Source organism: Caloenas nicobarica, chromosome 2, assembly GCF_036013445.1.
Source record: "Caloenas nicobarica isolate bCalNic1 chromosome 2, bCalNic1.hap1, whole genome shotgun sequence".
Lineage (NCBI taxonomy): Eukaryota > Metazoa > Chordata > Aves > Columbiformes > Columbidae > Caloenas > Caloenas nicobarica.
Genome location: NC_088246.1, coordinates 120,119,212 through 120,133,540, shown reverse-complemented (window position 1 = coordinate 120,133,540; position 14,329 = coordinate 120,119,212). Strand labels below are relative to the sequence as shown.

Sequence of the window (14,329 nt, the reverse complement as noted above, 5' to 3'; positions counted from 1 at the left end):
ACCTGGGCAAGATAATTTGAAACCAATTTTCAAAATTCCAATAGGAGATCTTACTACCAAATGGATGAGGGAATATTTCAGAAGACTCATTGGTCTTTTCGATTATTTCAAAGGGATTACTTATAATTTCAGCAATACTCCTTGGCTGAGATCTTGTTCTAAAAAGAAACAGAATGCAACATAATCAAAACATAGTATTTCATTTCCAAGACAAAAGCCCTGTCTTTTACAGAGCAGAGAAGACAGAATTTTTTTAATCTTGGTGTTTCATTGTGATCCTTATATACCAAAGTTGGAGAAGAATCCAAACTGTAAAGATGAAGATTTGGGGACTTCAGCTGGTTATGTAATTAAGTGAAGTGGTAGCTAAATAAATAAATAAACAAATTAAATGCAATTTTACCCTAGAATTCAGAAGGGGTTTTTTTTCCTCATTTCTTTCATTGTCAGTCAAAGATACTTTTTTTCTTCCCTTCAGTATATTTCTCATTGGTACAAAAGCATCTCCATCCTTTCTTCACTGCTTCCCAATGCAGGACTACCATTTTTCTCCCCAGGATTACATCAGTATCACCCAGGCACACACTCTTTCCACCACATGACATGCCAGCAGACATAAACCCAGTTTCATTCTCTTCTACTAATCCCAGAAAATGTATGCAAGTACTAAAAGTAATAAGCTTCATAACTATTATTATGTATGTATGTAGCACTTAAACCCTCATTTTTTTCAGAACATTAATCTTCAGAATGCTTTCCCCAGGTCCCTTCCCTCCTCCTTCACACCCACATTTTTCTATAAAATTAAGTCCAACATTTAACAACATTTTTACTAACATGTGAAGCTTCTTGCCTTTACAGCTCTAAGAATGCTGATAATGGCAAACAGGTGCAGTGATTTTTTTTTTTTAAACCTCTTATTCTCTTCGCAACTCTTTCAGAAGCATTTCCCAACCACCATGCATATATACCACCCTCAGTTATCTAGGCAGCCATTTTTGTAGATCTTGCTCACAATGAAGATAGGAACATTATTTTACTTTAACATTATTTTAAATAGCTTGAAACATTCTCCTACAGCTCAGACACTAATATAATGAGTTAGTGCATGAAAATTACAGTATGAAACTGAGTCTGTTCTCATTAAGGATAGTTAAAATTGACTACACAGAGATTTTATTTTTTATTGTTTTTTAATTTAACAAAAGTGTTAAAGATTTTGAGAATTATAGTAAGATTAAAATGTTTTGATTCTTTGTCAAACAATCTATCTACAAGCAAAGTAGGTAACCCTACAAATTAACGGAGACAAAAGTGTTCTCTTTTGCAATGTATCAATTATTTCATTAGACATTAATCTATAAAAAATTCTAACAGGTCTCTGAAAAATAAAATCCCATTTCGACCAAACTAATTTGAATTACTAAGATATCCTTGGGAGTTTTTTTTGGCTGGTTGGTTGTTCTTTCTAAACAGATTAAATGATTATAAGACAATGATCTAACTTCCAAAATCCATATAAAACATTCTTGATCAACTGCATTGACTCTATTAGTCCAAACTTTTTCTAGTTTCCCATCTTCTATTGAAGTTTTCAATCTGTAGTTCACGGACTAGTTGAAAGACTACCTTTTTGGAGTCCATGAAACACAATAGCTCAAATAATAGCTCGGACACAACTTTATCCTCAAGGCCTTTGACTCTGCCCACAGCTCTTATTGTTTATCTCTTGCCCTGTACCCTGCACCCTTCAGTCAATGAAGCATCTGTTTGTTCACTTCTCCCACATTTATGATCTCTTTCATTGGAAAACTCCCCAGACAGCCCTATGAGTTCTGCAGTCTCCTCCTCAAGTGCCACTGCTGCTGTGGGCCTGGAGGCTGAATTAACAGCCCATAATGGTTACAGTGAACATCAAACACTTACTGTGAAGGGCTGATCATAGCACACTTACCAAGAAGTTCCTGTGGAGGTACTTAGTAAATGTAACAATCATCAGCAATGCATGTGTACAGCATGCAGTAACTTGCATGGCCAGACTGATAAAAATCTCCAAATTTACCTTGTGAAGCCCCAGCCCCCTAGTTCTTAAGTGCTTCTACAACGCTAAAGAAGAGCATGTTTTAACATCACAAGCATTCAGTGGGGCTTACCATCATCGGAACACGGTGTCACAAAGAGCTGGAAAAGATCCTTCTTTATAAGATAACTGCAGTGTTCAAGCTAGCTTAGAGCGGTAACTCAATTTTCCTTCAGTGTCTGCTCTTTGGGAGCTGATCCCATGCTCTAGAAACCATAGTATTTACTACCAGACATTACTACCAGACATTTACTAAGGACAAGGAGCATGACTCCAAGACAAAGACATAGGATTGGTTATCATTGACAAGTTCCACTCAGATGGATAGCTCTCATTCCAAAAGCAATAGGGGAGACTGGCAGTGAGTCAGTTGATCCCTGAACACTGACTGGAGGAACAGCATTTTAGCATGAACAATCCATTTGCAAGATGAAACAACCACACAATTGGACAAACCCAAAAGCTGGGAGCAGTGTCCATTTCTTGCTATTACTGTCTACCCAAGGGATGCTGGTGCTCGTTCTGGGCAGACCAAATGTCCCAGGCATGTAGACTTATTTCTATGGTTCTCCCAGTCAGTCTCACAGGGTTGTAACCCAATATATCTCTCTCTAAGATTTGGGCTGCTAAGTCAGGAACTTGAGTGACACATCAAAACATGTGATCCTTATTCTGTCTTCCTATCAAATATTTCCTACTGGGATACCAAACAAAAAGCACTTCAGCTATTGCCGAGGAGGCCATTGTTGTAACTGTGATCTATATTCAAAGTGTCCAGCTGCAGAGATGTACTGGGCAGGGTGAAGTAAAGCATTACAAGAATCTCCACCATTATTTTAAAAGATTAGCAGCCTAATAAAAAGACAGTTCATGCTCTATACCACCACTTCCCTTACTTTTTTACAATCTGGCTTGACGGACCCAAGCACTTGCTGAATTGTCCAGCCGTTCTGCTGACACGTGCTTAACAGAGAGGAGATGTTTAATAATGCAACTTGACAGTACAGCATCCCGGGAACAGAGCAAAAGGAAGACAACAAACCTGTTAGAATACAAGTTAGTCAAGATTGTGTAATGTTTACAGAGAAGGATTCTCAGTGTAGCAAAATTGGCTACTTGGATTTTTTTCTTATTCTTGGCCAAAAAAAACCCAAACAAACCAACCTGTTTCAAACCAAGAGACCTCAGTACAAGAACAAACCAGGCAAATGCTTAGTAGTCTCTGATATCTTCAGGAAGGAACAAACTTGTGGTGCCATGGGTCTCCTTGAAACCAGTAACAAAAAGCTAATTAACATATCTTCAGTAGTAACTTATTTGAAAATGTCTTCAATAGTGATTTACTGAGCTTATTCCACAGCTAGACAGTGAACCCCACTATGTTATTCTATTCTTTTTTTTTTATTTTTAAAACAGATGAGTGCTTGCAAGATGTTTCAAAAGCCTGCATTATGAATGAAACAAACTCTGTAATAATAAGAATGCGTTAAGCACTGCTGTTCTAAGTACAAACCTGCTGCAGCATTGCTACATCAAACTAACAAAAAAATCGTCAAAAAAGCAGACAATGTGAATGAGAACCATTACATGGATATAGAATTCTCAATCTGTACAAGAAAACTAATGTTTTCTGTCTAGTCACTGTCAGAAAAAAAAAAAAAAAGAGATAACGATGCATTTGAATCTAAATCATGCCCATCAGACAACTTTTCATAACCATTTTATTCTACTAGTTCTCCCATTTTTTAAGCAGAGTGTGAAATTCCACAAGAAGACCAGATTCTGGCAAAGGACAGAGAAGTCTTCACTCCTATGGACAGTGAAAGTTACCAAGTGATTTTATTGATCTCACAAAACTAAAACTAATTTGGGGTTTGTGACTTAATTTCAAGTCTAAACAGACAAGTTGACCTTGAGGCCATTTCCAACTTCACCTTCTACGATTATCAGTTCTATGATTATCCAAGTAATGCTCTAACTAAGATGTTTTTCCAACTCTAACCACTGAATCCCGAAGAGGTTCTCATTGGTCTTACCTGTCTAGAATTTCTAAATGACAGAAACACCAAAGAAGGTGGTGTGATAAGAGAGTGTCATAATTTTGAGATAGCTGCCAGAAACTTGGTCCAGAGAATGACAGCAGGCTATGGTCAATAAGGGTCTATTTTCTCCCATTACCCTTGCAGACAGGCGCAGTGAAATGGGATGTCATATGCGTCTTTTAAATAGCAATGCCAATAGATATCCCAGCAGCTGGTGGATAACTTGGAATTTTGAGACCTAAAAAGAATCAACTTTTATCTAAAAATAGCCATCAGTAGATGTATTGAAACATCTGGATCTGGAATTTGTTCAGTTAAACTGATGGAACTGAAAGAAAGAGAATCAAAAAAGAAAGTTATCATTTCATGAAGGATGAAGTGAAGTACTTCGGCAATACAATGAGAGTGGTAGAGCCTCATCTTATATAAAGAAGTTTCAAGTTGTAAAGGCAAGAACAAATCATATGAGACATGAAGACTGACTGGGATTTACTACTCCATGGACATTTCACAAGGCACCTCACCAACTATAGCGAATCACTACACACAGTTAGGCAAGTTCTCCAGGCTGCTAAGAGTCAGCTGAAATGGAGTAAAACTTTGACCTTAAAATGGTTGATGAATACTTTCGTTAAGGCTCTTTTCCCTCTCTAGACATCAAGTTATACAAGCAGCTAATCAGGATAAAACAACAGAAACCCTGACTAGAATGACTGCTTCACTAAATCCCTGATGTTATCTATACTTAACGAAGATCACAACAAGAAAGAGAGAAAATAGTTTAGACATTAAGTTCTCCAAATCGTTTCATCTATTATACTAGTTCAAGATGGTTGTCTGTCAAAGAACACTTCTGAAGTTGTAGATGTTTAGAAAATGTTATCTGTAGGTTAGTTGCATCCTATAGAACATACTCTGTCTCCACAGGATAATGATCTCTAGAGTTGAGCTTCTACAAGCAGCAAGGAGATTCTCATCACCACAGGCTCGACTAGACCAATCTATGCATATAGGAGGACAAGTTGTAAAACAGAGTATGTAACGTGTGCCTTCTAGATAAATTACTTTCTGATGCTCCAAAATCATGAACAACAATCTAGGACATGACCTGCAAAGTCTTCTACAGAGAACTATAGCCGAATTCTTTTAATGAGTCTGTGAATGCCCCTGATGATTCCAGAGCACAGACTGAATTGTGGTTGCTGATCCTGGCAAAGGTTGTCAGACAGAAACCAAATTCAATACCACACTACAAAACAAGTCTCCTCAGACACCTGTGGTACAGGATGTCACTTCAGACTCAAAATCTGCAATGTAACAGCTGTATCCCATATGTTAAAAACCTCGTCTAAAAGGTTCTCTGATATTGATGAAAGCTACCATGCCAGGTTCCTCGCAGACTTTGTCCTGCTGAGCTCAAGTCATTAAAGAGAGCTGAAGTCTTAAGATTCAAACGATGAAAACGTTGGATCACCACCCCTCCCTCCCGGTTTTCTGTTCCAATGCCAGAAACGCCAGAGCTTGTTTAAACCAAAGTGAATGGTGCTGCTCTAGATCCCTCCAACACCAAGTGCAGTCCCCAACCAAAATCAGTGCACGAACAGCAAAGAGGCTCTAGGAAGAAGGCATACACTGCCAGATGGCTTATTAACTGTCTCCTGATACTCATGTCTGTGCTAAAGTACTACAGTCATAAGGGGATATATTCAGGTAGTGGTCTGCTTAACACATGATATTCAGAGAGACGTAGGTGATCCCTTCAAAACTAAGATTAGCTGCAGGTAAGAAGGCACCTCTCTAACCTTTTTACATTTCCAGCAGGTACATCTCCTCCCCAAAAAGTAACCCCAGTGACAGGGAACTATCTAGCAGGACTTCGCAAAGACAGAGCACTCTCAGAGTAGCAGTACATCAATAATCTGGGTTTCTTTGAGGAGGGTGACCGTCATTCAAAGCTGATAAAACGGGCCACTTATGGCCAATCTGTTGTCCTTGAGCAGCATGGGGATTTGCTACCTGAACTAACAGGATAGGCAAATGAGCTAAACCAGGATGTGTTGCTTAGAGCTGGCTCTGTTCCAAGTTGTGCTTCTGCCTTTGTACTGGAAGCTGACTGTTCCAGAGCAAAGGCTAAAATATTTGATTCCTTCAGTCTGTTAAGTTCATCAAAAGCAGGATTCGGTCAATTTCAAATGGAAGCCATGGAATCACAATGAAATAACTCTCACTAATCACATCTTCACAGGTCCCGATAGCAGAAAAGGAGGCCACTATTTAGTTATTGCTATTTACAGGGAATGCAAAATTATCATCTTGACACACAGGAAAAGGGAAAACATTTTGAAGCTTACAACATTTTAAAAAAACCCTATTGCTCCAAAGCCAAGAGGTCAAGTTTAGCAAATTACTCTCCAAGTGACTGTAGTCTGCTGGTCACGGTATAAAGAACAAAGAAAGGCTCCAGCAGGGAGTACAGCAAGTTTTTTTTTTTTTACCTTGAGGACAGCATGTTACCTGGTCCAGACTGGGATGCTGCAATGACATGGTTTGGTCCAGGGAACTGGTGAACTGGGCTACCAGATCCGGAACAGCCTAGCTGTGAAGGGTGGGTAGGGTCTTGGGTGTGGTTAGTGGAAAGTATTTTGCTGTGATTCCACCAGTTTCACATGCAATTGACCAAATCTTGTATGTGAGAAACTTGTCAACAGCTGGAAGAAGAAAAAACAGATCAGTTGTTTAAAGAGAAACATGTGCTGTGACACGAAAATATCGGTTCTTCTACAGGGAAAGGTAAACCAGGAGCCACTGGAAGCATTCACTGTAACAGTGAGCATTAAATCATACCTTAAGGCACTGAGAATGCTGTCACATTGTTGAGGGATGCTCATATTTAGGTTCCTGTAAGGGTTTTCTCCTACACTACCCTGCTGTGATAGAAGTAATCTGACATTACTGAAAACAGGTCCCATTCCTGGTTTGGGTTCCTGGCTTCCTAAAGGTCTGTGATACCAGGAGTTAAAGAGATGTCTCAAGATAAGAGTTTGAATCTCACTTCTCTCAATCTGACCTAGAAGAATGCAAAAGGTGAGCCGAAATAGATTACATTTATATTTTATTTGCAGATCATCTTTTAAAATTAAAAAAATAAACCACACTAATTTCTGTATTATTACATACTAACAAAATAAAATACTGACACGAAATGCACAACCACAGAAGGTGAAAAAAAAAAAAGGCAACTAAGTGCAGGTTCAACTTCACCTAACAAGTGCAAAAATTACTTTGAATAAAACAAGGTGGAGGAAACCCTAGAGCAAACCAAAATAAAATTTAGCTCTTCAAAGCAGCATTGATTGTGGATCAAAGGGAAAGGCCATCAAAACTTCCCAAGCCGCAATGTTTCTGCATGTCTGAAAAAGAATTAACTCAGAACAAAAATGGAAATAATAGTAGGTCTCTGTTAAGTCAACAACAAAGAAATCCTTAATACCATAAAACAAAGTTATGTCAAATCTCCCTTTTTTAAAGATACACAAAGCTCCTCCTTTCACACAATGCTTTAAAATGTTATTTATAGTAACAAAAGCAGGAACATAAGATAAAATTCAAAGGGATTATCATCAATGGTCTAGCTACACAGAAGTTACTCTTCTAATTTTTTTGTTTCATTTGTGGCCTTCAAATATGAATATATAATGCAAAAATACTTCCATACCGCTATATGATCAATTTCAACTACACTACCTCAGCAGACCAGACGAAGCAACAATCAGCTTTTGGACAGCAAGCCACATTAAACAGTAACATGCAAGCTAACAATTCCAACAGGCGTTTGTTGCTTTTCATGAGGTTTTTTCAGCATCAGTTTCCTTAATTAATTTGTATAATTTTCCTAAAGTTTATAGGAGCAAGAGAACAACTCTTATTTAAGAGCTGGATCCTGTCAGGAGAGTAGTGCAAAAAATAGCAGAACCAAGGTATGGATATTACTCACCCAGTATGCACACATCACCTGAACCATGAGGACTCTCCATAGCACTGTAAAATGCATGTTCTTCACTAACAAAAGAAAACCTTTCTTTCAGAATGAAATTTGGAGAAAAGCAAAAATACTGGAGAGGAGATCCAACACACGAATAACCCAACAAGCACTACTGTTCTCATTCTTAGAATTTTCTTCTGCTTTATTGTCAATTAGTGACAGACAACTGAACTGTGTTTCAAAACACAGGAAAAAGAAGAGGACAATAATAAGGGCAAGCTATACATAAAGAGTCCTTTTAAAATGTTACCATAAACTAGAACCCTTCATAGGCAGATGTTCTGTGCTTCACACATACACTGAGCTCTGCATTCCCAAAGCGAGCAGCCTCCACTCATTTTGTTCAGGCCCCTTTCACCTTTCTAAATCACAAATAACAAAGGATCATGCCTGGCAGTCAAATGATAAAAGTTGGATCACTGCTACCTACTTAAAACTTTTACCAGTCCTTGTGTGGCAGAGCATCCTCAGACACATTTTGTTCTCAGTATTTTTCATTTCAATAATTGTATGCCATATCTTATGGCATGAAATTATTAAGAGGCATCATTCAGTATTTCAGGACTTTCAGCAACTGCTTGAGAGTCCTTGTGAGTTTAAGAACAGCTGAAACCAGATACATTTTCTTCCGCTGTAAGGAATAATTACAAATTCCATAAACTACTCAAGTGTTTAAAACCTTTCTATTCAATTTTTATGAGTTCCACATATGACCAAAAAACAACAATATAGTTTCATCAGATGATGATCAACTGAAAGACAGAGGAAAGACAGGATGTTTCTCCTCCTTCCTTTAAAGATTTTGTTTTGTTCTTATTCTTTTAAGTGTTCTATCTTAGTTTATCAGACACAAAAAGCAGAATACTGGTAGGGAGATAATGCCCAGGTTGTACATAAGTATTGCTGTAGTCTGCTGCAAAGTACAAAGTGAGTTGACATATTGGGTATACATCAAAGATATGCTCTTTGGCAGGTTGTAAAGACAGGTTGCAATTTTGTCCATAAAAATGTGTGTCCTACAAAATGGGTTCTGTAACATGAACCTTTAGTGGTATGCCACCATTCCACTGATCCTGCACATGCGTTCATTTCTCAGGAATGCTTGTAAGCTAGGCTATGCCTTGCCCTAAGATAAGCAGACTTGCACGAAGAAAAAAAGCAGCGTGTCGCAGACAGAAAGATTCAACTCTCTGCAGGAGACTTCTTCCACAAAATGCAAGGTCCAATACGGGCAATGCCAGCAGCTCCTGTTTTACTCCCTGTATCACATATGCGGTATTTACAGCAAGAGCTGAATATAAAGGGACTCCTTTCCTGCTTATGTTTTTAAAATTAACAGAACAGCTTGAAAAGACACTGCATTGCAGGACCATAAGTTTTCAAAGACCTTTCAATCAAATACCAAAAAAAACAGTAAATGCAACACTGACTGTCAGTTCGAAGCCTCATCACTTAGACTTACACATTACAATGTATTTTAAGACTATCATGTAACGTATTTTTTTAAAGTACTTCTGCTTATTTCATTATGAATGTGGGAAATGGAGAGCTGTGTAATGATTTCAGGCTCAAGCCCAGTTTTTGTACTCCTTTTTATCCATAACTATTACATGGTGCATTACGAGTTTCAATATAGATTGAATATGGAGACATGACCATATTCATTTATCTCCTAATTACTGTGAGAGAAATAGTAATAGAGAGTGAATGAGGCAAAAGTGTAGCCACAAAAGGAAGATGATTTTATGACTATGAAACAGAACTACTACAGAGATGCTGTTAGTACCATAACTGCCTCTCCCACAGACTTCCTGCACAGCTTTGGGTGAGGTACTTCATCTCTGCATGGGTAAAGCAGAGATCAAAACACTTAACTTCACAGGCATGTTATAAGTATAGAAACATTTGCATTTGGGAAGTTACTGGATGTTGCTAAAAATATCTATGTATGTATGACTGAAATGTAAAAGAAAAATATATTTTAGCACTGAGTTTGAAAGATGCACAGAAAATTAACTATGGCACCTCACATTAAAGAAAATAAAATGAAAACTCAGAAGCTCTAATGAGTGAACTTGAAGCACTTGGGAAACTAGCATGTAAGTATGACATTTAAAGCCTAGATTGTACTATATGGACGTGCACAACAGAGTGAAAAAGCAATGCTGGCAATGTTACCTCTGTCATTTCACACTTTTCAGCACTTCACTTTGAAAGCCCAATATTGTTGTAATGTAAGCGCTTTTGTAGAAAATCTAACACGTAAATATCCATACCTTTTCTGTATGTATTAATTCAACCTCTAACTCCTAAACAAAATGCAGCAGCATGCAATTTTACAACATATTGATCTAGGTAACTCAAGAATCATTTTTTTCCGACTAGGTATCAATCACTTCATTGTTTACTTGTCGTTGGAAAGAAATTGATTTAATCAAACCTTGCAGTAATACATTATTGATGTATCCCAAGAAAACGAAGTCATAATGAACCATCGGGTTTCTAACATAAAAGACTGTAAGAAGTGGCAATTCTGGCTTCAGTCTTTCATTGTGATTTGCAAACATATGTCACTGAACAAATATTATAAAGCTTGGTGCAAGACCGTAGTTGCCCTGTGCAGCACTATGTATCATTCACATAACTGACTTGGGACAAGTTCTCCATAATTTGGTATTCTAGTTTCAGTGGACCTTGTGTATCTCCACCACTTATATACAGAAATATATCATTTTTACTTGACTGTAGTAAATCATGAGTTCTGGGGGGAGCGCGAGGTGATACGACATAATGAAATAAGATAAAGCCTTAGCCCATCTCCTCAGCACTGCCTCAGCCTTTGCTCTTCCAGAGGCTTTAAACTTTTCCATATATTGGACCACATGGGAATAGTAATTTTACTCGATATACAATAAACTCCTTTATGCGCATTTGACAAAATACAGCTTATAGTGGCAACTACAGCAGCAACTTGAAAGGGTAAAGTTAGAATAGCATCTGATATATTTTGTAGACTTTTGAATACATGTTGCCAGTTTAAACCACAGAGAAACAAGTACTGGAGCAACACCCACTACCAAATTATTTGGGCGAATGTGTATTACTGCAGTTAAACTTTTCCTACATTTATGAGAAACAAGAGACGACAGCAGCGACACTGTATCAGAACATCTTCACTAAAGCCGCATTATTACAAAATGCTGTAGGATGTACAATGAGCCATATCAGAATTTAGCACTGACCAAGCATATGAGAATACCTAGGTACAGCTTACAGAGACATCTATAGGTAGTGTCTAATACCTTATAATTATTTACACAGGAGAAGAAGACTGAACTTCCTCTGTAGGAATTCATACAACAAGGTGAAAACATTTTTACAAGATATGTGCTTCACAACTAAACAAATAATAGTAACAAGATATCAATACTCATTCCCAAAACCAGATGCATCATTAGCACAGCTATGTTACTTAAGCAATTAAATCTGTATCGGAGGAGGATAAAATACAAAGTTGGTATAGATACAAACAGCAATATAACCAGCAGCCTGTCTTTCTAGCTTTGTCATCTTTCTACGCACTCAACTGAAGCTGAACCAGACCCAACTTTGTGGAAGACACACATACAAGCGTGTACAACCATATGTGCTGTATTGTGCCTGTTTGTTGTAAAATTCCTAGAACGGAGAGACCCCGTACATACTCCAAAACTGAAAAAACAACACAAACAGTGTGCTGTATTACACTTAGCGAACAATAATACAGGATCATGAAAACAGATACAGTAGGGTAGGGGAGACAGTTTGTTAATGAAGTGGGGATGGACTAGGTCTCCAGAGGCACAGAGCCTTTCCAGAGGCGAGTCTGATTGCCCTGGATATTTCCCTGCCCAGTGGGGGAAGTAGAGGGCGAAAGGAAATCCCAGGACAGAGCTCTCCCTAACGTCCTCACCCCTCACCCCGTCCTCCTGTCCGCACGAAAGGGATGAAAAGGCAATTCCCGGATATTTCACTTTTCTCTAGAACTAAAAGAAGGGATATTGTTGGGATATCTGACGCATGAACTTGCAGAGACGGAAACAATCCCTGCGTATTTACACACACACACATGCAAAAGAAGAAAAGAATAGGCATTTCCTCTCACATACACCGAAGAAGGGACGTAGCTATTTCTCCTCGCCAGGCGGGGACGGGAGGAGAGCGGAGGGGCTGCCTGCACCGCCAGCTCGGGCTCAGCCGGGCTCGGAGCGGGCTGCCCCGGCACCCCCTCACCAACACCCCCCCCACACACACACCGGCACGCCCGAGCTCCCCTCACGCTGGGGCACCCCGGCCTCTGCCGTCACACACCAACTCGCACAGGCACAAGCTCCCCCGCACGCTCCCTCAGCCCCTCACACACACACACACACACACACACACACACACACTCCCGCACGGGCACTCCTCACACTCGCGGGCACTCCCTCGCACACGCGCTCCCTCACACGCACTCTCTCTCTCTCTCTCTCCCTCACTCTCCCCCTCACACCGTCTCTCGCACTCTCTCTCCCTTTCCCTCCCTCTCGCACACACTCTCCTTCACTCTCCCTCACACGCACGCTCCCCACAACGGCCCCAACCGCCGGCAACAAAGCGGCCGGCAACAAAGCGGCGGGCAGCGCGGCGGGCCGGCGGCGGCGGGACGCGCGCGGCGCGCGCACACACACACACTCACTCACTCACACATACTCACACTCACACACACAGTCACACTCACAGTCACACATACACACACTCGCGCGCACACACACAATGCTGCCGCGGCACCTACCAGGCGGGCAGCCTCGGCCCAGGTGCGGTCCTTCTTCTTCCTCTTGTCTTTCATGTTTGCATCTCATTGAGGTGGTTCTCGGGGGGGGCGGGGGGAGGGCGGGCCGGGGGGGCGGGGGGGGGTCCGGAGGGGTGCCGCACGGACAATGATACGGTGACACCGAGCTCTGGAGCCCCCGGGGCGGGAGGGGCGGGGGAGGAGCAGGAGGAGCAGGAGGAGGAGGAGGAGGAGGGGAGAGGGGGCCGGGCCGGCTCGGCTCCCCGCAGCGGCGGCGGCGGCACAGCTGACAGCTTGAGGGATGCTCCGCTACGCTCACAACAATGCACTATGACGTCACGCAGGGGAATGGCGCCCGCACCAAACATCCCCGCGGCGGCCGCCCTCGCGAGGAGGCCGCCCGAGAGCGCTCCCGCCGCCAAGCCTCGCGAGAGCGGCCGCGGCGCCGCTCTGCCCCCGGGCCGGGGGCGGCGGGGAGGGGGGATCGGGGGGTCGGGGGGAGGGAGGCCGGCGCGGCCGGACTACAGCTCCCGTGGTGCAGCGCGGCGGGCGGGGCGTCTCCCCGGGGACGCGGCGCTGAGGGCGCTGCGGGGGCCGCGGCTGGCGGCCGCGCGGGTCGGCGTCGTCAGGTTTTGCTGTCGGCGCCGCGGTTGCGGTTGACGGTCCCTTCCCGCTCGTCGCCCGCAGGCCGCGGTTCTCCCCGTTTCACGCCGAAAGCGCGTTCGGTAAACCCAGCCAAAAGTAGGGCCCGGCCCTCCCCCGGCGCGCGACCCCTCGGTGGCGGTTACTTACGGCTGGGGCAGCCCGGGGCCTCGGCCGGGCCGGGCCAGCGGCGGGCGCGGTGAGAGGAGCGCGCCGGGGCGGCTGGCGCGTCTGTCGCCGCGGCGGTTCCCGCCTGTGCCCTCCTCGCTTCGACCCGCCTGCCGAAACCCGGCAAACCAAACCCCGGCCAGATAGATGGGTGCCAGCTCGGAGGGATCCCGCCGTAGCGTTTTAACTCCTTTTCTTGTCGGAACAGGAAAAGATCATCTTTTTGTTCCAGTGTAAACAAAGGAATTGATGTGCTGCTCTCGTAAAACTGCTGAAGGATGTTTTCTTTTATTGGATGACCTAGGATTAAGATATTCACGAAATGGGAAGCAAAGGACTTAGCACACCTTCCTGAGTTAAAGGATACTGTGATGTGGGTTTTGTCCCTTGTTACCATCTCTTGCCCCAAATTATTTTTAGAATACTGTTGAAATATATTTGGCATTTGTTTTGTTCAGACCGAATGAGTTAGAAATTATTCAGGCTTTTGTGTATCCATCTGTTCAGTCCCTACTCCCTCCTTCGTCCCTTTCCTAGCAGCACCC

At 42.1% G+C, this 14,329-nt stretch overlaps 1 protein-coding gene across 1 annotated transcript in view; it reads right to left on the bottom strand.

Moving 5' to 3' along the window:
* The window catches only part of ASXL3 (ASXL transcriptional regulator 3), a 128,269-nt gene extending 115,209 nt beyond the window's left edge, over positions 1 to 13,060 (bottom strand). The window contains exon 1 of the mRNA XM_065628279.1: positions 12,978 to 13,060. Within this exon, the coding sequence (XP_065484351.1) occupies positions 12,978 to 13,031 (54 nt within the window). The 5' untranslated portion in view covers positions 13,032 to 13,060. The remainder of the gene's footprint in view (positions 1 to 12,977) is intronic.
* Between the last annotated feature and the right edge of the window lie 1,269 nt (positions 13,061 to 14,329).